The sequence below is a fragment of the Rhineura floridana genome, chromosome 21, assembly GCF_030035675.1.
Source record: "Rhineura floridana isolate rRhiFlo1 chromosome 21, rRhiFlo1.hap2, whole genome shotgun sequence".
NCBI lineage: Eukaryota > Metazoa > Chordata > Lepidosauria > Squamata > Rhineuridae > Rhineura > Rhineura floridana.
The window spans coordinates 3,827,473-3,853,273 of NC_084500.1; the positions used below are offsets into that span (position 1 = coordinate 3,827,473).

Consider the following 25,801-nt stretch of genomic DNA (forward strand, 5'->3'; position numbering starts at 1 on the left):
TTAATACAAAGCAAATTTCACCCTGGCAAAGCAAAGGCACAGGCTTATCAGTTTCTCCGCAGCAAAGCAAAGACACAGGATGGCCAGTTTCCCCCTAGCAAAGCAAAGACACAGGATGGTCAGTTTCACCTTAGTAAAGCAAAGGCACAGGCTTGAAGGTTTCTCCATAGCAAAGCTAAGCTGGTCAGTTTCACCTTTTTAAAAAAGCCTTTGTTCAAAGGAGCTTCATTCCTGGAGGATTTGTTAACTGAGGTATTACTGTCATATTGAACGGTTTTAATAATGCAGTTGCGCTATAAAGCTGTTCCAGGTTCTTTTTTATAACTTACTTCACAACATGGCAAGCCAGCTTTTGGGGGGTTGAGGGCCCTTCTGCTCATTCTGCTGTGTGGGGCCCTGCTGTTTTTTTTTCTAATGTCCTCTCCCAGGGAAATAGAGGGGCATTCTTCTGGCAACTGTAGATAGTCAAATTAATTTTGTCTCCTAACTTCCCCCCACCCCCTTTTCCTGGGCAATAATTTGTGGGTAGCATCTAGTGTGCCATTTTCATGAGGACTAGTGCCATTTCAGACCTCCGGCTTAACCAGTAGCAGAGAGCTGATCTTGTGGGTCAGACCATGATTGTCTCTTGGCCAAAAATCTTTCTTCTCTGTCAGACCCTCAACTTTCATTTTTCCTGAATACATTTTGTTGTTTGTTTTAAATTGGCTTTTTGGAGATGCCCCTCCCTTTTTTTTTCTTTCCTTGAGTAATTTTTGGCTGATTATTGCTTATGCATGCAATTAGGGTAATTGCATCTGATTATGCAAATTGGTAACACTGTGTAATTAGAACATGGAACGATAAAGTATAATACATTTATGCTGTCTCTCACTTTTACAAAGTTTAAACTTCCTAAACTGGCTGTCGTAATGTGAAAAGCGGGTGATCATGTTCACTCTCGGCTTTCGGAGAAGCCGGTCCTTTTGGAACTCCAGAGGACTTGAGAACAGATTTCAAATGCAAAGGTGGTTGTTTGGCCCAATGTGACTGGGCAACGTGGGCTTGCTTCAGCTGTTTGAACACTACTAGTAGGGAGGTTCAGGAAAGATTTCACACTGGAAGCCCATGTGCATACAGGTCCTGATCCGGCAGTCGTTCTGCCTTGAGAAGCAGCATCCTGGTCCAACTTCCTGGGAGTAAACCCTCTGTTGAATTCAATAGAACTTGCTTTGGAGCAGACTGGGTTAGGCTTGCACTGTTTGAAACAACGAACGCAGGTCACTTATTATTTATTAAATTTATATCCCACCCTTTCTCCCAGTAGGAGCTCAGGGCGGCAAACAAAAGCACTCTAAAACATCTTTAAAACAGACTTTAAAATATATTAAAACAAAACATCTTAAAAATATATAGTAAAACAAAACATCGTTAAAAAAAAAAACTTTAAAAACATCTTAAAAAGCAGTTCCAGCACATACGCAGACTGGGATAAGATCTCTAATTAAAAGTCTTGTTGGAAGGGGAAGGTCTTTAGCAGGCGCCGAAAAGATAACAGAGATGGCGCCTGTCTAATATTTAAGGGGAGGGAATTCTAAAGGGTAGGTGCCACAACACTAAAGGTCCGCTTCCTGTGTTCCGAAGTTTACAATGTAGTTCTCCAATTTTTAAAAGTGTGCAAAATGTGTATATTAGAGGAAAGCATGCCTAAAAATGCCTATTCAGGAAAGGTCTTAGAAAAAAGTATGCATTAGGCAAAATTGCATGGCAAATTTTGAACATTGGAAGAAAAGCACTGTAAGGTGCTGACAAATTTTCGTGTGGACTTATTAAAAAACAAATTGCAAACTGCTATAGAAATTGGGGAACTGAATTTGAGACTGGATAATGAGAAAAAGGGAAAACCCAAACTGACAGATTCACCCATCCCTGAGGGAGACAGGGTGAAAATTTCATCACTGGTTTCGGGAGCTACAAAGTAACCCCAAACATTCCAGAGAGAAAAATGGGGGCACGCTTGAAACACCCCTTGAAACATCCCAATTCTGATACCACAGGCTATTTAGCAAGCCTCCTTCCTGTATCATACGCTGCTGAAGCCTTTCCCGCACTGGCTTAGGCTGCATTCATTTACTCTGATTTTTCTTTTAAAAAAAATATGTGCTGCAAAAAAACCCCACACATTTATATGCATTTATATTTCCAAATAAAAATCCCTCCAAGGCAGCTTATATTGGAAACTAGGAATACAGCAACTGTAACGGAATAAAATAGTCCCCCCCCAAAAAAAAACCTTCCGAAGAACAAATGAAATAGCAAATTCTATAAAAAAAATATGGTATATAATATCAGAGGTGGCTGGTGCCCACTGGGACTGGTGGGGTGGAAGGCAGGGAGCCCAACAGCCAATGGCAGAGTCAACGTATTCTAGTTTTGCTCGTATCATCCTTCCTGCTGAGTTCTACAAGGGCAGCAATGGCAAGACTTAGGAGGAGGAAGGTGACAGTCAGTACCACCCACTGAATTGGCTGCAAGTAAGAAAGCAGGCAGGGGGGGTAGCGGCTGAGGGCAGTAGCCCACTTGCCCTAATGGAGCAGCCACCACTGAGATGTTTGTCTGTGTGACTGTCTCACGGTAGTAAAAGAGCCCTACAGCTGAATAATGGTGCCTCACTTAAAGCTACCCGAAACAGTTACGAGTGACGACTATGTTCTACCTCCACTCTTGGAGGCAGCATTCTTCTGAATTCCCGTTGCTGGCAACCACAGAAGGGGAGAGCGCTCTTGCTTGTGGGCTTCCTATGGGCAGCCGGTTGGCCACTGTGAGAACAGGATGCTGGACTAGATGGGCCACTGGCCTGAGCCAGCTTTAGGGCTCTTAGGATATTCTTCTAGGTTTCCACAGCTTTTTGGAAGGAATGGAGTGGAGCGGACTTTGGGATGTCAAGCAGCATAAGTCATTCGGTCACCAGTTATTAGATAAGAAGTGGGCTCTTTTGCCTTTTATGCTTCTCTCTTAGGGCTGTTGTTATCCCATATCTCGAGAATGCGCAATGTTGATGAAAGTGGCTGCCCATTAGCTAGCGGGCCAAGTTCAAGGTTCTAGTTTTGGTGTACCAAGCCCTATACAGCTTGGGACCAGGATACCTGAAAGACCGTCTTATCCCTTATATACCCAGTTGATCACTGCGCTCTGCAGGTGAGGGCCTCCTTCAGACACCATCTTATCAGGAGGTCCGTTCCGCACAACATAGGAAGCGGACCTTTAGTGTAGTGGTGCCTGCCCTTTGGAATTCTCTCCCCTTAAATATTAGACAGGCACCATCTCTGTTACCTTATTGGTGCCTACTGAAGACCTTTCCCTTTCAATAAGCCTTTCAATAGAGACCTTATCCCATTCTGCAACTGTGTTGGAATTTCTGGTTAAGATTATTTATTTATTTATTTATTAGATTTATATCTCCGCCTTTCTCCCAGTAGGAGCCCAAGTTTTCAAAGCCTTTTAAAAAAAACAAAAACATTTTTTAAAAGATGCTTTCTTTTAATACTTTTTAAAGTTGTTTCATTTTAATATATTTTAAAGTCTGTTTTAAAGATCTTTTAGAGTGCCTTTAATGTTTTTGTTTGCCGGCCTGGGCTCCTTCTCGGTGGGAGGGTGGGATATAAATTAAATTAAAATTAAATTAAATAATCTCCTGTTGAGCCAGTTCTGTACAGATGGAAGCCCCTTCCATTTTCCGTTCAGTTGTGTGTATAGTATATCGTTTAAAGTTCCTGGTGCACAGCATGGCATTGCAAAAAAAGTAAATAAACATCTATTCCCCGAAATAGCATGGGGTGGGTTTTTACTGTTGCACTGGGGCATTCCTTCAGCAGGTGCTCCACAGGGATGGAGATGAATTGTAAACAGTTATGGGCAAAAATCTCCAAGGGGGCGTGAATTTTATTTGAAACAATTTCATTTCCTTTTGGCGAGGTGCCCAAATGTCAGAAGACTGCTTCTTCTGTGTGTGAAAGGGAAGTGTATTGTCAGGGTTTTGGTGGGTTGTTTTTTTTTTGTCTTGGAAAAGGCAATAAAATGCAAACGCACCCCACAGCTGCTAGAGTTGGAAAATAGATCTCGCATTCTTTTGCCGTTCTCTTCCACAACTTCCTGAGAAAACGTTTCTTCTGAGACAACATTAAACTGAGCTGCACAAATAGCAGAAGCCTGCAGTGAAGCTCTTGCTGGACCGCTCTGCTTTTGACTGCAGGTGGGAGATTGGCAGCATGATCCTGTATGTGTTTACTTAGAAGTAAGACCCACTGAGTTGAAGAGATGGTGATGTGCAAGGTTGTTTCGTCCTGAGCTTCACAGGATGATTTAGTTTTTTACAGCCCCAGTTGTCTTAACTGTTCCAAATTCGTGATATTCCTCTGGGTGCCTACTCCAAGGGAAGCTCGGAGAATGGCAACAAGGAAGAAGGCCTTCTTAGAGGTGGCCTCCAAATTATGGAATGATATTTCTGACAAGGTGCGCCTGGCGCCAACACTGTTATCTTTTCAGTGCCAGGTCAAGACTTTCCTCTTCTCCCAGGCATTTTAGCATGTGCTTTATATTGTTTTAAATTTTTTAATTGTGTTTTAAATTGTTTTTTTAAAAAAGATGTAGTTTAAATTGTATTTGTTTTTAGTTACTGTAAACCGCCCAGAGAGCTTCGGCTATGGGGTGGTATACAAGTATAATAAATAAATAAAAATAAATAATAAATATTTATTGAACTGCGATAAACAGCAGAACCAGACCAGCAAGCACTTCTGCTTTATTTTTTGGGGGGGGGTTATTTATTTATATATTATTTGATTTATATCCCGCCCTTCCTCCCAGCTAGAGCTCAGTTTATACAAACTGTTTTAGGATTTTATACAACATAGCTGCTGATAGCTGGGTGGAAGCCAGCCGCATTTTGAGTGCATTTTTGCCTTCTGTGGAGCTAGCCAAATCTCCTTGTTGGTTTTGCTGACTTCTGCTGAATGTCACAAATATATAACAAATGATTAAAGGCAATAGAAGTCAAGGAACTGAGTTCCCTGGGGCTTCTTTGGCAGGCTAGCGGGTATAGGATTCTAGTCTTGGGGTTGGATACGACTAAGGTCTACTCAGAGTGGATGCATTAAAATGGTAAGGCCTAAATTAACCACATCCATTAATGTAAATGGGTCTACTTTGAGTAGGACTAACCTTGCATACAATAAGGATGGAAGGTTTGCTCAGTTTCTCATTTATCCGATCTTAAATTCAGTTTTCCACATTTCTTTCGTAGTTTGTGGGTTTAAAAAAAATCCTCCTGAAAATTCTCCAGCATTGCACTGCGAATTTCTCCTAATAAATACATTTTTGCAAGCAGTTCTTCCTAATTTTATGCCTTTTGTCGGTTGGTTTCACCGATATATTAATTTTTATGCACACTTTCCCCTAATATATGCATTTTTGTAAGCATTCCTTGGTTGGAGGACTGCATCGCAAAATTTGGATCCTGCAAAGTTTGAGGAGTGGCTGTGTATCAGTTTTCAAATTGTTTTGGAAAGTGTGCATTTGATACATTCATCTTTAAATGCAAACAAATTGATTTTCTTCCACATCCCTAGATACAACCCTTGATGTCTGATTCCCTTCTCATATCCAGAACTCTCTGCATGTAGAGCAGTAGCTTCTCAGGAAGAAAATGGCTAGTGTTGCTTTTTCCCTGATGCAAGTATTTCCATTGTATCAGTACAAAAATATCAGTGCAAAATAAAAATCCACCAGTATTTACAAAGATACGTCATACCTAGCTTTGTTTAGACTGTAGGCGATAGCAAAAGCAACAACGTTGTTTGAAAAGCGAAGCAGAGGAGGTGAAATCACTTCCCCTTTACCAGTGTTTTAGGCTGGTATTTATATTCATTTTATGTTGTCCTGTTTTATCCTTGTTTGGGTGTTGTTTATGCCGGATTTAGAGTTTCAATCTCATTTTATTGAGTTGATTTTTATTGGAGATTTTTTTAAATCAAGTCCCAGAGGACTGGTTGATGGGGGTTGTCTCGAACAGGGAATAAATGAATAAAAAGCAAAATGGTTGTACCAGAGGGAGAGGCAAAGCCTTGCCTGCAATGTTATAACTGCTCTTAGATTCTTCCTCTTCCAAAACTGTCTCATGCAGCATTCCGGATTTCCTTTTGCATTGTTTCCCTTGTCCCTTTTTGCTATTGTACATATTTATTAGAGTAAGCAAACACCTAAATGTTTTACCCTCCGTGGCTGTCAGGATCTCCAGGTGGGGAAAATTTGAATCGGCACTATTTGCATCAGGGGCATGACCCAGGGGGCGTGGGTTTTAACAACCCTTCCCTTAACCAGTACTGTGACAAGCTGCCTGCTTCCCTGAGAGCTCTTAATAGCATTTATATGTCTCCCAATTAGGGAGGGGCGAATCTGTCAAAATCACTGTCTCTCTGTTTCTTATTTGCTACAGTCTCATGTTCAGTTCTACACATTTCCCCCTCAGCTGTGTTTTTTTAAAGTCCTCATAAAAATTCAGTAGCATTCAATTGCAAATTTCTCCCAAAATGTACATTTGAATGCAATTTTCCCGAACACACGTATTTTTGCAAAGCAATTTTCCTTATCGTAATGCATTTTTGTATGTCATTTTCACTGAGATACGCATTCTTTACCCAAGTATATGAATTTCTGAACAAACTGCTTGGTTAGAGCTGCATTGCAAAATTCAGATTTGTGTGAATTTTGAAGGGTGGTTGCTCTTTGCTTCACATATCGTTTCGGGAATTGTGGGTTAAGTAGGCTCACCTTTTAAATGACGACTGAATTCTTCCTCTGTCTCTATGCCTAATTATAACCATGCACTCTGGAGGGTTCACCAATGGAAAAACTTTTGATACGGCTACAACGGAAGACCGTCAGTGCACAGACCAGCACAGATGTCAGCGTGAAAGTAGACCAAAATCAAAACCCACTGGTTGTGCAATAATGTGGAACTATGCAGAAAGAAAATGAGGCAAGGGGCGAAAAGGTTGCGGCAGGACAAGAGCAAAGGACTGTTTGGTCAGCTTTGCTCTTTGCATTCAGCTCCTGCATTTCAGCTTCCTGTTGGGGGGGGGGCTCTGGTTGGCCATGGTAAGAAGAGGATGCTGGCCAGATCCATCAGGGCTGCTGTTATGTTCTTAGGATGGCCTGTAAGCCCAAACAGAAAAGATCCACACGTACACGCCACCAGCACCCAAACTCCACTGTACTCCTGAATTTCCTCCTCCGCTGATTTCCTTCTCATTTGATTTAAAAATAGCACTGCCTCTTGATTCCGATATGTAAAGCAGAAGTGCCATTTTGCCAAGCCTGTCGGAATGTTACCCTTTGTACTTCTGCGGCTGGGGCAGAGAACCTCCGCCCTGGGGTCTGACTGTGGACCCCCAGGCCTCTTCTGCCAGCCCCCTGAGTCTCTCCCCGGGCTGCCCTCTGCCCCGTGCTTTCTCTTCATTCCGTTGCTTGTCTGAAATATCTCCTTGAACGGTGGCTTGCCTAGATGAAGGATATAGAGGTGTGTGTAGAAATATCTTGGCTGTTTTCATGGCCGGATGGAGCCTGCTGTACAAAGGTAAGAGTTGTGCCAGTGAGTTGTTGTTTCAAAGCTTTGCGGAATGGGCATGGTGACTTTTGGGGAGACCTGCCGCCCCATCTAGAACTCTAAGCCCCTGTGCTTAGATTCTTGTATTCCCCCCAGGGGTGTAGTCATCTGGGGTCTTGGGGGGGTCTTAGACCCCTTACTTGTTTGGGAGCAGGGTCTCAGTCTCCCCGTCCTCCTGTGAAATACATTGTTGTGAGGTGCAGTAGTGATAGCCTCCTTATATGCTGCCCTTTTCATACAAGATTATCAAGGCGGCATAACAACGTACAAAAATATGATGGAATTAAAAACCAATAAAAACATTGTTAAAATCACTAATAAAAGCATCTATAAGTTCTGCACTGGATGGAAATGAGAATTCGTATTAAAAGGCCTGTTTAAAAAGTTCAGCTTTCAGGAGACCTCTGAAAGAATGATGGAATGGTTCCTGCCGAATCTCTAGTGATAGAGAGTTCCACAGGGCAGGGCCTGCCATACTAAAGGTTGGTCCCTGGTGGAGGCCAACTGAACCTCAGGGGTGTGAGGAACCACTAAGACTGCCCCAACCAAAGATCTCACATTTGTGCCCACAGATGTAGTGGTCTGGGGTCTCACATTTGTAGTGGTCTTGGGTCTTGGGGGAGGGTCTTAGACCCCTTACTGTTTTGGGAGCAGGTTCCCAGCCATGTCCCTATGTCTCCAGCCTCCTATGAGCCAATCAGCATGAAAGGGGTGTGAAGAATCTTCTAACATGCTTCCTTGTCCTTTCCAGCTGATTGGAGCCAATCAGAGTGAAAGGAGGTGAGTCACCCACTGAGAAGACTCTTCTCAGTAGCTAACACTCTCCCCTTTTTGGCTGATTGGCTCCTAGGGATGTCTGTTGTTGTGAGGGAAGGTGTGCGGGGGAAGGACCGAGGAGTGTGGAGATGACAATGGAAGGCAAGCAATGGGAGAGGGATCTTGTGCTCCGATTTATTATTATTGTTGTCCCAGGGTGGGTAACAGCAATATATAAAAAATACAAGATTAAAATTAGTTTAAACAATTTCCAAGCAGAAGAATAGTCTGCTAATCCTAAAATTATGTCTCTTAAGTGTCAACAGCCAGGGAAAAGCATGTGATGAAATTTATACAAGGGATGGACCAGGCGGGTCTTTGCTGGGAGAGCTGCCACAAAGAGTTTATTCTCCCACCACCACCCCAAACCTCCTGAGGATGGTGGAACCCATCTGCCATTCTTAATACCCAAGTGGGTCTGTGGGGAAGAAGGTGGTCTTTCAGATATATGCGGCCTAAGAGAGCCAGTGTGGTGTAGTGGTTAAGGTGTTGGACTACGACCTGGGAGACCAGGGTTCAAATCCCCACATAGCCACGAAGCTCCCTGGGTGACCTTGGGCCAGTCACTGCCTCTCAGCCTCATGAAAACCCTCTTCGTAAGGTCGCCATAAGTCGGAATCGACTTGAGGGCAGTACATCTACATCTAAATTGTTTAAAGCTTTAAACCCTAATGGGAACCCCTTGAGTGTTCACTTGGAGAGGTGTGAGGCTCTCTGCACAAAGGCGTCCAGATGTGCCCCTGTGCCGACACAGCGGAGGGTCGTGGCATCACACAAAGTTAATCCTCTTGAAAATTATTAGGCAAAATTTATTATTTTTTCCTAATACACACATTTTTTGCATGTAGTTTTGACTAACGGAAACACGTGATTTCCCCCAATAGAATACATTTTTGTACGTTACGTTCACTAGTAAAATGCACGCATTCTTCCTAACATTCTTTGGCGGGAGAACTGCATTGCAAAATTCAGATCCTTGCGAATGTCAAAAGATGTCTCCGTTTCTTGTTTTGGAAAGTACGAATTTGATAGTTTCGGCTTGAAATGAGAACCGAATCGAATTTCTCCCCCATCCCTAGCTACCGCTTTGCTTAATCCTTCCTTGTTCTGATTCTTTCCAGACGTCCATGTTGCAGCGTCTCCATCTCAGATGCTTCCCATGAGCTGTCCGACCCCAGCAGCTTCCATCATCATGATCTAAGAAGGTGTAAAGCCTGGAATCGAGGATGGGAGATTCTCCAGCTGAGACTGCTGGCCAAGTCACCCAGGTCTGTTGCAAAGACACACAGGCGGAGCTCGCCAAAAGGGTCGCGGCTATCCACGTTGCTGTCAGCCCTGACACTGCTAACCAAAACGGTCAGGGGCCAGCTGAACTGAACAACGTCGTGTTCTCTAATACTGCGGCCAGCAACCAAAGAAATAGGGTCAACGTTGATTCGGGGACGTCTGAAGAACTCGACGGAGCTCATGAGTTGTGTGTCCCAAAGAAGGCTTTCCTCTCTGGCCGGAAATACTCGCTTCAAGAAAAGCCTGCTGGAAACTATTTGGCTTCGGCCGACTCCCTGGGCTTTGGCCCATACGCCACAGGCCCTTCCACGCACATCTTGCCACGGATCTTCCGGAGGCCAACGATAGAGTCCCATCGAGTCTCCATCTCGGATGCAGCGGTGGGTTCACTCTCTATTTTGGATAGGGGGAATGGGGTTGCTGTTAATGAAGGGTGCTTCGAAAAATACTTTTTGATCAATTAATAAATAAAGGAGATGGGGCCAGCCCTGCCGTTAGACAGAGTGAGACAACGGCCTCAGGCAGCTAATTTGGGGTTCTGTGACAGGGCAGCAAATTGTTATTGCACATTTTATTTATTAGCAGTAGAGAGGTGTTGAGCCCCCATCGCCCTCGCAGAGCTGCGGTTCCCAAAGTTCCCTGGGAAGACAGATTGATTGTTAAACCACTCTGGGAATTGAAACAACTCTTAGCACCCTTAACAAACTAGAGTTCCCAGGATTCTTTGGGGTCAAGCCATGGCTGCTTAAAGTGCTATAGTACTGCTGTCAGTGTATAGTCCAGAAGACGAAGCTTTATGTGGATTGTTTTCTGGAACATTTTATTACCACAACGCAACTTCCAGTGTATTTGGGATAGTGCATTATCCCCGAACGAAGCCATGTGCTGTTGTGTCAAAAGATGAGCACTTGCATTCTGGTTCCCTGTGTCATTTTTCGTTGAATTTCTTTTTCCTGCAACTCATCACAGTGACAAGGACAAAGAACAGCCCAGATTCAAGACTCAGTTGGGATTTGGGCGGAATTTATTTCATCCCGTATGTTTTTTGTGTGTAGAGGGGAAAAATCAGATGTGGGGAACCTGTGGCCCTCCAGATGTTGCAGAACTAGAATGCCCATTATCCCTGGCCGTTGGCCATTCTTGCTGGGGCTGATGGGAGTTGTAGTTCAGCAACATCTGGCCGGCCGAAGGGTCCCTACCTGCTGTAAATGGTAAGCAGCTGAAATTTGAGGACATTGTTAACTATTATTATTATTATTATTATTATTATTACTACTTTTAATTAATATCCTGCCTGTCCTGCCGAAGGATCCAGGACAAACATAAATGAAACAATTTAACAAGAAAAAGCAAAACGCACTTAAAACAGTTAAAAACATTCTCATGAAACAATTACAGGTAAACCCATTCTAAATGACAGTGTGGGTGACAATATCGTTGAGGGAGCATGTTGGAGATCTGCTTCTGTGTAATGTTTGCGACAGAAACAGCACCCAGGGTTGGTTTGACCTCACGCGATTGAAAGAAGGTTTAACTATGGCTAAGCCCTCCCCCTCAGCCACTGCACCAGATGGGGAGAACCTGCAGCTCTGCGGTGGAGCTCATGACTTGCATGCAGAAGACATCATAGCATTGAAAGGGATCTCAGAGGTCATCTAGCCCAACCCCTTGCTCGGATCTGCAGAGCAAGAGGCAGCTACAGCATTCCTGGCAGATGGCCACCTGGGCTCTGCGTAAATACTCCCAAGGAGGAGACAGAAGTCTGAGGCAGACTGTTCCATTGTCAAACAGCGTTTATCCTTAGGAAGCTTCTCCGAATGTTTTATCCAAAACCTCCTTCCATGTAATTTCCAGACATTGGTTTGGGTCCCGCCCTCTGGAGCAACAGAGGATGAGTCTGCTCCATCTTCTGCATGGCAGCCCTTCAGTCATTTTGAAGACCGCTGTGATGTAATAATAACATAAGAACTGAGCGCAAGAGCACTCTTCCCCTCCTGTGGTTTGGAGTAACTCGAACCCGGAACCACTACCGATTTATGGAGGCAGATCATAGCCATCGTGGCTAGTCTGAAAGCCATCCAAATTGGTGGCCACCATTGCCTCCTGTGGGAGCAAATCCCATCATTTGCCCTGCATGAAGAAGAGCTTTCTTTTGTCTGTCCTGAACCGTCCACCGTTCAGCTCCCTTGGATGGCCATGAGTTGTAGCATTATGAGAATGGAAGAAAAAGTTTTCTCTCTCCACTTTCTCCATGCCAGGCATAATGTTACACAGCTAAGCAATATGAACTCTTGCATGCGTAGGTGGAACATTTAGAGGGGTGTGTGAATGGGTGTAGACACTAGCCTGTTAATACAAAGGTGTACATTCATGGCTCCGCCCAGTTTTGCCTCTGGCCCCACCCACCACTTGCAGGTGGCCCTTGGAAGATTGCCCAGAAAGGAATGCGGCCCTCAGGCCGCAAGGGGTTCCCCACCCTTCATCTGAGCCTGAAACAATCCAGGCTGCACTCTCCTTGCTCGGCTAGGTGTCAGGAACTCAATTTTTACCCTCCACATTTTTCTGTTGGCTCTGCATGCCTCTGGTTTGGCGGATACCCTCAGGGAATTCAACTTGCCGCAGCGGCTGGCTCATGATTATTTTATCGGCTGACGTCCGTGGTGCTTCTCAGTGCGCTGCACACAGAGCAGAACGGACGCAGCTTGAGATATTAATGTGGGCACATGGTGGGCGGGCTGGTGCTAGATTCTTGGCAGCTGCGTTGGGGAAAAAACCTTTTTTTTAACATTGCCAAAGAAGTCCGTCTCTCTTTTATTTAGGCCCCGAACATCAGGGTCTTGTGGGACCACAAAGACTTAACTGATTGATTGCAGTAGCAACTTTTGGGACGCGGAGCCCTCTTTGAGTAATGCTCAGTTGGTTCAATGTATTGCACAATAGCCTACCAAGCATCAAAAAATATATACCAAAAAAAGACAAAAACAGAGATTAAAAAAGAATAATTCAGTTATATAAACATATTAAAACATATAGAGATGAATATATTAAGTGTAATGCTGCCCTGGGCTCCTAGTGGGAGGAAGGGCAAGAGATAAATCAAATAAATAAATATTTATTTATTTATTAGATTTATTAGTCGCCCATCTGGCTGGTTGTCCAGCCACTCTGGGCGACGTACAAAATAAAAACATACAAATACATTAAAACATTAAAAATCTCAACAACCATAATAAAACCTAACCCACCCCAAAAGCCTGCCTGAAGAGCCAGATTTTCAAGGCCCGGCAGAAGCTCATCATAGAGGGGCCCTGGCGGAGATCATTTGGGAGGGAATTCCACAAAGTGGGGGCCACAGTTGAAAAAGCCCTCTCCCTAGTCCTCACCAGTCTAGCTGTTTTAACTGGTGGGATAGAGAGATTAGTAGATTAATTAAGATGGCTCTAGGAATATATGTTACCACCAGAGGAATAGCACCGTTCCTCCTCTCTAAAGTTAGTTTTAACATATTTAGCAACCCAATAAGTCACATAGAAATCTCTTCCTGCCAATAAAAATACATTTTTTTAAATTTAAAAAGGTAGCATGTCTGAAACCAGCAGCGAGGGAGGCAAGATATCCACTTCTTGAATATAAGGGATGTTTTAAGAGAACGTGAGCTGTGTCCTCTCCTTCCGACATCCAGCGGGGCGATATTTACTTACACTGCACTGGCCGTTATATCGTCTTTTAACTTCCATCAGCTGCAGGGTTTTAATTCTGTGTTTGGTTAGAAGTCCCTGAAGGCCATAAAGTGATGCATAAAGTGCTGTCCTGCGTTGGCGGATACTATGATATAAAAAGAAAAGTTTTAATATATATATATAATTTATAAGATGAATGGGCGGTTGTCCGCCGTACTACATAACCGAGGCTGTGTTAACGTCAGGACCAGTAGGAACAGGCACCTCATCCCTAGACAGCAGCATATTTTTAAGGCTTGAATGCAGTCCCTTCTGGTCTCACTATCTGGACCTTAGAATCCACCTTAGGGATGGGGGAGAAATTTGATTCAGTTCACAGTTAAAGCCAAATCTATCAAATTTTCACTTTTCAATATGAGAACCGTTGAAATTTGCACGTGTCTGAATTTTGCAAGGCATTTCTCCAGCCATGTAACATGTTACAAAAAATGCAGCTGTTGGGGTAAGAACGCAGATGCTAGTGAAAACAACATGCAAAGATGCATTATATTACGGAAAACGGATTTGCATATTAGGGAAAATTGCATATAGGGATGTGTATATTAAGTGAAATTGGCACTACAATGCAAATGCATTATATTAGGGGAAATTGCTTTGCAAAACTATGCATATTAGGCAAGACTGCATAAAAATGTACATATCAGGAAAAATTTGCACTTCAGTGCTGATGAATTTTCATGAGGACTTGTTTTTTAAAAATTTGCGATCTGATTTTCAAATTTGACAAGTTTGCAAACAAGCAGACTCGGGCAAATTTATTAATACTTGGTATTGCTTCATTCAGTCCATATGTAACCAAGACAACCCACTGAATCCGCCATCTGCACGTGGCCGCTTCTGGTTTGACCTTCTAAGGTGACATGGAATGGAAAACAACAAAATTTGATATAATACCTGAAATTGTTTAGGTGGGAAGGGGGAGTGTTAATGAGTTCTTGTTACTGTTTCTCAAGTTACTTGGGAATCCAGAGAGTGCATTGTATGCTTGGCTTTTTTTGGAAAATTGTATTTTTTTTTAATTGCAATCTGATGTGGAAATCTGGAGAACTTAACTTAATGGCTGATGGGAGCTGTAGTCCAAAATGTCGGGAGAGCGCCAGGTTGGCAAAAGCTGTCCTAGTAAGTGTGTTGAGGGTTGCTGCTTTCATCGATCAATTGATTAATCAGCTGAAATGCACCTGATCAATCAGCTTTGTTCCCGTGTCGTCCATAGCAAATTGCAGCCAACACTGGATGATTTGGCATGTCACACCGACTGTGTTGTTCGGTCTACAACAGAGTGGAGACATTTACACCAAACTTGCCCTAAGGCGGTGAAAAATCTTGGGAGCCAGCTGCCTTCAGAGTGCTATCACATTTGACAGCCCCTGCACATCGCAACTGTTGTTCTTTCTGAAACGGAAGGATTTGCTTAATGCACTCGGCTCCATGCAGTGGGAAAATGAGGGGAAATAGGCAGAGGGAACAAAATGCACGCTGGCTTGCCTTCTGGAACAAACCTCATATCTGCAGAAAGCAAAATGCTTAGAGGGATCCTTCCTCTGTGCTTTGGGATGAAGCGAGGATGACATTTCTGAGTCAATATTTGGAGTGAGGATTGGATGGGATGGGTACCTGAGAACTTCTGACCAGACGTCATGGACGTATCAAGGAATCTGGGACCTTTTTGGACCCCATTTCAGTTTTCTATCTGTTGCAAAGCAGGATGAGCAAATCCCCCTCTTTGGTCATGATGGTTTATTAGGCTTGGGAAGGGGGTTAGGGTGGCAGAGGGTAGTTCCTTGGGGGTTTATTCAGTTTTTAAATTTTATGCTGTTTGCTTTTTGAATTGTTTTTACATGGATTGTATTGTATTTTGTTGTGCGTCACCCAGAGTGGCAGATTAACCTCTGCCAGATTGGCATCTAACAAATCAAATCAATCAATCAATCAAATCAGTCGCTTGTTACCCAAAGGTCTCCAAGCGACTTGCAGCACAGTTAAAAACAAAAGTAAATATACAGTACCATAAAAACAAAATCATAAAACAATAACCAACCACCCCATACAGCCACAGACAGCTTTGGCAGCACCCTAATCACAAAACAACATCATTATAGTCTATCAAATGCCTGGGGAAAAAGTTAAGACTTTGGCCACATTCGCACCAGACATGTATTCCACTTTAAACAGGCATGGCTTCCTCTAAAGCATCCTGGGAAGTGTAGTTTATGAAGGATCCTGACAGTTGTTAGGAGATCCCTATTCCCTTCACAGAGTCACAATTCTCCGAGTGATTTAAAAACCAACCCCTCGTTCCAGGGAACTCTGGGAATTATTGCTCGGGGAGAGGAATGGGAGGGGTCTCCTAACAACTCTCTGCACCCTTCACAAACTACATTTCCCATGATTTTGGGGGGGAAAGCCATGGCTGTTTAAAGTGGAATAATACTGGAATAAATGTCTGGTGTATATGGCTACCTGGCGCTGCAAAGATGTCAATGAAGGAGCCAGTCGGACCTTACTGGGGAGCATATTCCACAGACTGATCCTGGGGACCACTCTGCCGTCTCTTTCCAAGCCAAGAGTTTCAGCAGGGCCGGCTCTTCCATTAGGCAAACTGAAGCAATTGTGAATTGTCTCCCCGCCTGCTGCACACTTGCCTCCACTGGCCAGCTGTGCTACTGCCACTGCCCCCCACTCAGCATGGCACAAATCTGGGCACAGAGTTGGAGTCAAAGAAGTTTTGGAGGTTCTGCCAGTTCCAAAAATACTTGCTCCTTCCCCTGGCCTGCCGTATTCCATCAATAAGTGAAGACCAGGCAGATTTATACAGATAAATGGTCAGATACTGTTAGCTTTTGTTTTTGTCCCCAAATTAGGAAGGGGGCAGAAATTTGATGCAGTTTCTGTTCAAAGGTGAAGATACCTAATTTGCACTTTCCAAAACAGAATGCAAACGGGAACCAAAGCCATCCTTTCCCAAATTTTGCAGTGCAGTTCTCCAGCGAAGTAATTGCATACAAACATTTTATTTATTTATTCAATTTATATCCTGTCCTTCCTCCTGAAGGGGCCGTTGCATATATTGAGGCAAAGTGTGCATTAAAATGCATCTTTTCGTGAACGTAACATACGAAGATACATTATATTAGGGAAAATGTGATTTGGAAAAATGTGTACGTTAGGCACAATTGCACACAAGGATGTGTATTTGCAGTAAAATGACGAATTTTCATGGAGACTTTTTTTTTTAAAGAAAATCACAGATTAATGTGGAAAGGTCGAGAACTGAATTTAAGAAAAAGGAGACGCTGAAATTGACAGGTTTGCACAACCCTAACCCAAATGCATTTCCTAACTTGGGGGGCTCCTTCCCCACGGAGATGCGTCTGACAACCTCACTGGACAGTTTTCAGCGAAAGACGCGCCTCTTTACCGGGGCCTTTGACACCTGTCATGTATATTTTTAGGTCCCATCCTACTTTTGCAGTGTTTGTGAACTTAAGTTGTTTTTAAGGATGTATTTTGAACTGTTGTAACCCGCTCTGGGACCTCAGGGTGAAGGGCAGATGATGATCATCATCATCATCAGGAGGGGTGATATAAATTCAATAATAATAATAATTATTATTATTATTATTAATAACCATCCTATATCTCTCCATTTCTGCTTCCAGGATTGTGTGCAGTTGAACCAATACCAGTTGAAAAGTGAAATAGGCAAGGTATGTGACCTCATCTCAGACTTTTGGCGCTGTATGCAATTTTGTTTCGTTTTTTTTTTTAAAAAAACCCTGTTGATTTTTATCTATATTTTGGTAATTTTATTGTACTGTTTCTATCTGTCACAGTAGCACTTTGCCAGCCTGCCGCCCTCCAAACTACAACTCCCATCATTCCTGGCTGCTGCCCATACTAGCTGGGGGGATGATGGGAGTTGGAGTCTGGCAACCTAGAGTGGGTTCCAGGTTGAGCAAAGCTGACTTAGGCCCAACCTACGCCACACATGTAAAGTGTACCATGCCACTTTAAACAGTCATACAGTTCCCAGGATTCTTTGGGGGAGAGGGAGCTAGGACTGTTTAAAGTGGTATGATACCGCTTTAAATGTATAGTGCAGATGGGGTCTTTTTCAACCCTGAGTGAGCAAGCATTTTCATACCAAGAGATGTCGTTATTTATCACCTGTCCTTCTAGGATAATGATGATTAGCATCATTGCTACATCTCTCTTTTCCCTGTGAGTACTTGGCCTGCCTCTCTGCTTGGGACGTCTGTTGCCCAAATGTAACATGGAAGCTTTCTAAAAGGCCTTGAATTCAACCAATTGTAGAGAATGAAGAAAGGCCAGCCTTTTCTGTCTGGCCTAGTTAAGCTCTTATTTCCATACAAATGCAATGAGGTTTTAATTGCTTTTTGGCATCAAAAGCCTTTCCTGTGTGTTGCTGAAAGGCATTCAGAGTAGGTAGAATTGCTCCAACGCCTGCGAGCTTGGAATGCTGCCATGGCTGCAGATGGTGTCCTAAGAGAGGGTATTCTCACTGAGAGGAAATATTATTATTATTATTAGGTTGCATCCAAAGTTGGCCCTACTTGGAGTGGACCCATTGAAATTAATAGTCCTGGCTCACTTTGGTCCGTTAACTTCAGGGGATCTACTTTGTGGCTAACTTAGTTGTACACAACCCATTATTTATAGAGCGCTGTTGGTGTGGTAGGTGCTTTGTAGAGGACAGGTCCCTGCCCCGCAGAGCTTACACTCTAAAATCCAACACAGGGAGGGTGTTGGAAGTGGGGCAAGAGCAACTCTTGTTTGGGTTCTTTTGTTTGCATTCCAGAAGGGAGATAGAGTTAGGGTCCTCCAACTGGCTAGACTTGCCTACCTGTACCTGTGCTGTTCTCTACCTAAATTCCTTTCCTTGTAAACCGATATGCTCAGGGAAGCTGGCCTGCCCCTCCTTCCTTCGTTTTTTTTCTTTGACTATCTGAGGAGAGAGGAGACATCTTTGTCTTTGCTCTCTCTCCTGAGCCATGAGGGCAATACCCAAGTCTGGGTATTGTGCCTCCAGCTTAGTTAGAACTTGGTATGCCTTTCCTATCTACTATGTATTTCTATAAATAAAGTAACTTTTCTTATTTTACTAAGTCTTACGTCACAGTGATCTCAATGCAGGGTAAAAGCCTGCTGCTTAGGTAGATACACACTCTGGCACACACGTGGCTCAGACCGCTGAGGATCTCTGCATATATATATATACACATTTCCATAACAGAGGGGAAGGGCAAATGCAAGTTATCTGAGCATTCTAGGAGTATATAGCCAGGACCTTAGTTAAGAGTAATGATGGCCACTCAGTTGAAAAGAGCAGGTTGGTTTTCAAGGTCAGGCAGGCTCATTCAGGCTGGTGGGGACACAGGAAGGTGTCCTCTCCCAAATCAGACCATTGGTCCATCTAGCTCAGTATTGTTTACACCAACTGGCAGCAGCTGTCCAGTTTTTCAGGCAGGAGCCCTTTCCCAGCCCAACTTAAGAGGCGCTGGAGATTGAATCGGGGACTTTCCACATGCTACGACCTTGGTTGCAAATAAATGTAAATAAGTTTATTTCGGTCAAAGACCAGCAAATGGAAAGTAGACGACATAATCATAAAATGTATGGTTGCAGGTCCTTGGGAGAAAAAGAGACAGCTTTCAGGAGAGGAAGGTTTGCAATGGCTCGAATGCTCTCTAGGTGTCTTTATTTAATTAATTTGAATACCGCTTCATACTTGAAAAGAAGCCTCTGAGCGGTTCACAGTGTTGTAAAAAATCAAACAAAACTACACATTTAAAATACAAAACATTTAAAAGAAACCATCTTCAGCGTTAACATAACATTAAAAAAATGAAGGGAAGGATTTCACCAAGTTGATTTCTTCCATTACTAAGCAAAAGGGCAACGTATATAGTTTCCAGGCAGCCTCTCGTCCTGACGCAGACCACACCAAGTCCTGCTTAGCTTCAGTGAGGTGGCGGCCTCAGGCGCCTTCTTACCAGAGGTGGCCCTCTAGATGTTGTTGGACTTCAAATCCCATCAGCCCCAGCTAACGATACCCAACAATATCTGGAGGGGTGGGGTCCCTATCCATGCTTCAGACCGTGATCTGGGCTCCTTTAAAGGGAAGGGCCCTATCGCAGCGGTAGAGCATCTGCCTTGCATAATCCCTGGTTCAATCCCTGGCATAATAATGGGAGCCATTATTAACTGAGAACAAAGACAGGAAGAGAAGGAGGAAGGGGAGGAGCAAAGCCTGCAAAAGCAACAAGCACTTCAGAGGAGGAATCAGCACAGGGAAGAATAGAGTGCCTTCTGTCTATCTCTCTCCCCAGTACAGGTCATTTGTGCTTTACTTGTGCTTTACTCCCAACAGTATCCCCAGTAAGGCTGGAGCTGGGAACGTTCCCTGTTTGAAATCATGGAGAGCTGCTACCAGGCAGTGTAGTAGGCAATGGTCTGACTCAGTACAAGGCACCTTCCTGTGTTCCTATGTTCATTTTATCTTGGAACTTCGGAACAAATCTGATGATGCTTTATGTGTGGAGCAAGTGATGTTGTAAAAAAAAAGAAATTTTAAAAAGTTGATCTCTTCTCAAAGGACAACCTTATTTTTCTGTAAGGAGGAAAAGATTTCAGTTAGGGTTTTTTTTTTTTTTTTAAAGAGCAACAGGAGTTCCAGAAATAATACTGCATTCAGATGAAATCAAGAGGAATCACTCACGTGTTGCAAGAGAAGTTTCATAAATATTTGCTTTATTTTTTTTGCCACGATCGTAAGAGGAGCAGGTTCCTTGAAAGAAAGACCAGCTCTAGGTTTGAGGGAGACCTTAGTGGGGGGCCCTAAGGGTGGCAGCAACAGCAGCACCCCAATAAAACTCCAAGCAGCTCGCGGGTGGCCATGTGTCCTCCTACACAGGGCAAGTTCTCTATTTGAAGACCTGTTGGAGGACAGCCCTTCACTTGAGTGCATCCTCTCTTTGAAGGGCTACAACAGGTTAAGTCCTGTTTAAAGAATTAAAAAAAAATTGGGAGGGAGAACAGAGTGAGGGGCTTAAACATGCCCATCAACAGTGAGCACCTGGCAGCTGACTGGGTGGGCAGCCAATCAGAGCATGCGCTACCTCAGCAAAGATCCTGCCACTCCGTCTGGTTGTTAAGCAACACCTCCACCCGTCTTGGCTCATTGACTTTACCGCTAACAGAATTAACCCTTAAGTCACAGACTGAATGACCCTAGCTATTTAAATTCCAACAACAGGTAATATTGTTCCAAGGTTAAGAACATAAGAACATAAGAAGAGCCTGCTGGGTCAGGCCAGTGGCCCATCTAGTCCAGCATCCTGTTCTCACAGTGGCCAACCAGGTGCCTGGGGGAAGCCCGCAAGCAGGACCCAAGTGCAAGAACACTCTCCCCTCCTGAGGCTTCCGGCAACTGGTTTTCAGAAGCATGCTGCCTCTGACTAAGGTTGTTGATTTGTTGTGACCTGAGCTGCTTCCTGCTACTGCAGGGATCAGGTAGACGGTGAGCGAAGGAGCAGCTGGCATTCAGCCTGCCTGCGGGGAGCCTGTGCTGCGGCCAGCCTCTTGCTATGGAGATAATTACGGTGTATATCAAAACATGCACATGGCAACTTTCCCAGGGCTGTAGCATCAGGGCTGTGCGTGACAAGAAACCAAGCAATCCCCTTCCTTTGCTGTTCACATGGATGTGGACAAACATCTGCCCTCAAACACAAGCTTGCCGGAGAGCGCCAATGGCAGATGGTGTCAGTGGGGCAGTGAATCTGCCCTGGGTTTTAGTTTAAACTTTCAAGGGGCTGTCCAAGGTGCTGGAACTTATGCCCAAAACAGGTTCAGCACCTTGGACAGCTCCTTGAACGTTCAGACTAAAACCCAGAGCAGATTCACTGCTCCACCGCCAGTTCTGTTGCCAGCAAGTGCAAGCGAACAGAGTCGTCCTTCGAGCTGAGAAAAGGCTTTTCCAGAATGGGAAGGGATATACCTCTTATGGCAGATCTTATGGAAGATCCTAGCTTTGGTCCTCAGTATTGTTAGAGTGTTTATACTGCGACAGAGTGCAGAAATGTCTGGCCTGTCAAGACTGGTAGTTGAAAGAATAAAGAAACTTTATTACTACAAAGTAGTTACTGCAAATTACTACTTTGTTACTACAAAGTTTATTGCTATAAAGTGGTAAAATCATACATGCTGAAGCAGCAAGGCGGCCAGCACCCAGGGAGCCATTATTAACTGAGAACAAAGACAGGAAGGGGAGGAGCAAAGCCTGCAAAAGTGACCAGCACTTCAGAGGAGGAATCAGCAGAGGGAAGAATAGAGTGCCTTCTGTCTACCTCCCTCCCCAGTACAGGTCATTTGTGCTGTACTTGTGCTTTGCTCCCAACAGTATCTCCAGGCAAGGCTGGGGCTGGGAATGTGCCCTGTTTGAAACCCCAGAGAGCTGCTCCCAGTCAGTGTAGACCAGCCTTTCCCAACTAGTGGGCCACCAGATGTTGTTGGACCACAACTCCCATCAGCCTCAGCCAGCATTGCCAATGGTCAGGAAAGATGGGAATTGCGGTCCAACAACATCTGGTGGTCCACTAGTTGGGAAAGGCTGGTGTAGACAGTACTGAGCTCTATAACGGAAAGAAAGGCAAGGTATAAATGTAACAAATAATAAATAATAAAATAATAATTATAAATAATAAAAAAAATTAATAAATAATAATAATAGTCTGTCGCTGTATATTTTTGGCTGCTTCCTAATTTAGTTAGCTCAGTGGAATGGTGATTTCTTTTCTTGACAATTCCCATCCCCTCTTTAGCCCCTAAAGTATGTCCAGAGGTCTGGGTTTCTCCGGGGGCCAAAGGAATTGGCCAGAAAAAATGCTTCCCTCTCTGTTCCAACATCGAAAGCCTCTGCTGGATCAAAAAGGATACAATCCGAGGATTTCTTTCAACTGATGAAAGAGTTTTCGTTGGTTGATCTTCTGCCTTTGAACCCTGTTAGCTGCTTTATTTTAAGCACATTTTTGCATATTTTCCTTTTTTGAGAAGCTTTAAGAAACCAAAATCTGCCAGCCATTGCTGGACAGACCATCAGAGAAGCCTTGGTGGATCAAAGCAAAGGTCTACCTAATCCAACATCTTGTTCTCTGCAGAGGCCAGCTCAGAATCGAGGGGAAAGGCTTAGGTAGGCAAAAGTGCCGAATGAATGAAATACAAAACAGATTATAGCAGCTGAAAAACTACCAGCAAATTCAGGATCTGAAACTACCAGGCACACCACAGGGACTGAAATAATAAGTTCTTTAAAAGAAAAAGAAGAATGAAAAAGTCATAGCTTGGCCCTGAAAGGGCAACAATGTAGGCGCCAAGCAAGCTTTCTTAGGGAGAGAATCCTATCGTTGGGGGTGGTTTATAGGGGAAGGTCCATCGCTCAGTGACAGAGCAGCTGTCTTGCATGCAGAAGGTCCCAGGTTCAGTCCTGAGCGTCTCCAGATAGGGCTGGCAATGTTCCGTCTGAAACGCTGGAGAGCTGCTGCCAGTCAGTGTAGACATTACTGAGCTAGACAGACCAATGGCCTGACTCGGTCTAAGGCATCTTCCTATATTCTTGCGTTTAGCACACTGTTTAGGAGAAATGGCTTGCAGCAATGCGTACGTTCGGCAAAACTGTGTACAAAATTGTCTATATTAGGAAAAACGTGTAGAAGGAGGCTTGCAAATGTTGTGGATCAGAAATCAGTTGAACTCAACTTAAGATGGAAAAAATGAGAAACCAAGGTGGACTGTTTCTTCCATCTCTCGCCTGATCTGTGTGTTCGTTCCTAGGGCTCCTATGGCGTCGTGAAACTAGCCTACAACGAAAACGACGACCAATATTATGTAAGTGCCGTATTTCTTTATTTTGCATTTCAGCGGCTTTATACAATGTAAGAGCCTCAAAGCGACATAATAAATGCATTAATTTCATTTGTATCCCACCTTTCCTCCAGGAGCTCAAGGTAGCCTGCATGGCTCTCCTCCCTCTCCATTTTATCCTCACAACAATCCTGTGAGGTAGGTTAAGTTGAGAGGGAATGACTGGCCTGAGATCACCCAGCAAGCTTCATGGCTGAGCGGGTATTTGAGCCCTGGTCTCCCAGGCACGTGACTCAGCTGGTGCGTAGTCCCTCTGACCTCTTCTGTCATCACAAGTCAGCTGTCTTTCATCTCCCATGGCATCTTTGTGTGTCTTGGTTTCGTTCATTTCTCAGGGATACAAATTTGCCATCCCCTCCCATGGGCAGAAGGGCCCCATTTGGCCCAGAAACATAGACACCGTAAGGATCTCCTAGCCTCTTTGGTGCTGGGCTACGTTACCATGCATTTCCTAGAGGTGAAGTAGAGCACCTCAAAATGCAAGTGGGTGCGTGTGTAGCCTTCAGCACCTGTTGAACATTTAAACAAGCCTACAAGAGCCAACATACGCACGGTGTGCACAATCACATTTTCACTGGCGGCGGCTACTGTTGGAGGAGAAATTCAGTCCATTAGCATTTCAAACCGAATTGATCAAATTTGCACTTTCCGAAACAGTCCGACGACAGGAACACAGCCATCGTTTGAAATTTACACTTATCTGAATTTTGCAATGCAGACTTCTCTGACCAAACAAGGTGCATAGAGGTAGGAGGTGCATAAAAATGAATGCGTTATTTATTTATTATATAAAAATGCATTGTATTAGGGAAAATTGCTTGCAAAAAACGTGTACGTCAGTCAAACCTGCGCACAAAAAAAGTGTTTATTAGGAGACATTTGCATTCAAATGCTGAAGAATTTTCATGAGGACTTAAAAAAAAAAACACACCACAAACTGATGTAGAATTTAATTTAATTTAATTTATTGGATTTCTTAGTCGCCCATCTGACTGGCCATCCAGCCACTCTGGGCGACGTACAAAATGAACACAATGACACAAAATGACAACACCAATACAATAACATTAAAATCTAAAAGCGATAATGATAAAATCTAACCCACCCCAAAGGCCTGCCTGAAGAGCCAGGTCTTCACGGCCCGGCGGAAACTCATTGGAGAGGGGGCCTGTAGAAATTGTAGTAATGTGGAGACTGCACAAATGAGAGATGAAACCAGAAAATGACATATTTTCCCATCCCTACCTACGAGGCACCCTCCAACTCTAAGGGTTGTATTCCATGCTAGCCCTACTCAGAGTAAACCCTGTGAAAACAATGAACATGACTAACTTGGACCCATTAATTTCAATGGGTCTCCTCTGAGTAACACTCAATTGGATACAGCCCTGTGTTTCTGTGATCTTCCTGTCCTCTAATGCCTACTGCTCTGATCCACTCTTACTCCTCTGCTGCTTTTCAATTAAAAAAGAAAGTTGGAAGAACGCTTCATGGCTCTCGACTGCATCACTCCTGTGCTTGGCCCTGGACCTTGTCCGAACATCTTAGAAGAATTGCCTCTTGCTTTTTTATTTTTCTGAGCTAGCACACTGGTGAACGTCAACAACATGGAACCGTCCAGATTTCCTGCAGGAGAAAGGGGAAGGGAAGGAGGGGATGGGTAATTCATAAGGCTCTGTATGAGAAATGGCTTCAAATTGCATAATGAGCTAATGGCTGGGTAGCTCTCCCGTGCGCTTCTTGATTGACAGGCAGCTTTTCAAACTGAAATAGATTACACGTTCTGTGCATTGCTGCTTCGCGGAACGGTGCAATGACAATGCACCTTGATGAGAGCTGTCAAGTGGGCGATGGGGACATTTCATGGAAATGCAATGCGTACCACCAATTACCCAGAACCCTTCTAAAATCCTGACAACTGGGAACAGTTCACGTCTCCTCCGCCAGACAATATGCTGGGTCTTTATTTTTCGCTTGCCCCTGCCTATCATGTTCTTTGCTGCTTCCAGAATAAGAGGAGGAAATGGTTACAAGTGAAGTGACAGGCTTTATTTTATCAGATGCTTAACTCCTGAGCTCCGGCCCTTGATTAACAAGAGCAGAATACCATATATGCGTTATGAACAGGGCCAGTATATATAGCATCATAATTGGACTTTGGGGGTGTACGCACAAATTCAAGCTTATTTATTTATTATTTAATTTGTATCCCGTCCTTCCTCCCAGCAGGAGCCCAAGGCTTGCTCATGAAGCTCACTGGGTGACCTTGGGCAGGTCCTAATCTCTCCGCTAAACCTACCTTACAGGGTTGTAGCGATGATCAAAGATAATGGAGGGGGGGCATGCCCTGAACAACTTGGGAAATGAGCTAGAG

The 25,801-nt window shown here is 44.0% G+C and overlaps 1 protein-coding gene across 6 annotated transcripts in view; it reads left to right on the plus strand.

The window, feature by feature from the left end:
- Positions 1-25,801, plus strand: part of CAMKK1 (calcium/calmodulin dependent protein kinase kinase 1) — a 117,028-nt gene that overhangs the window by 40,379 nt on the left and 50,848 nt on the right. For 4 of the 6 annotated variants that reach the window (XR_009759875.1, XR_009759874.1, XM_061605188.1 and 1 more), the window contains exons 2-4: positions 9,580-10,125; positions 17,145-17,192; positions 23,338-23,391. Coding sequence is in view for 4 of the 6 variants with exons in the window: in XM_061605188.1 (XP_061461172.1) it covers positions 9,685-10,125; positions 17,145-17,192; positions 23,338-23,391 (543 nt within the window). In the remaining 2 variants the exon portion in view is untranslated. Of the gene's footprint in view, positions 1-4,158; positions 4,232-7,390; positions 7,613-9,579; positions 10,126-17,144; positions 17,193-23,337; positions 23,392-25,801 lie in introns of those variants that run through there. The other 2 variants (XM_061605186.1, XM_061605187.1) reach the window with 2 other exon arrangements.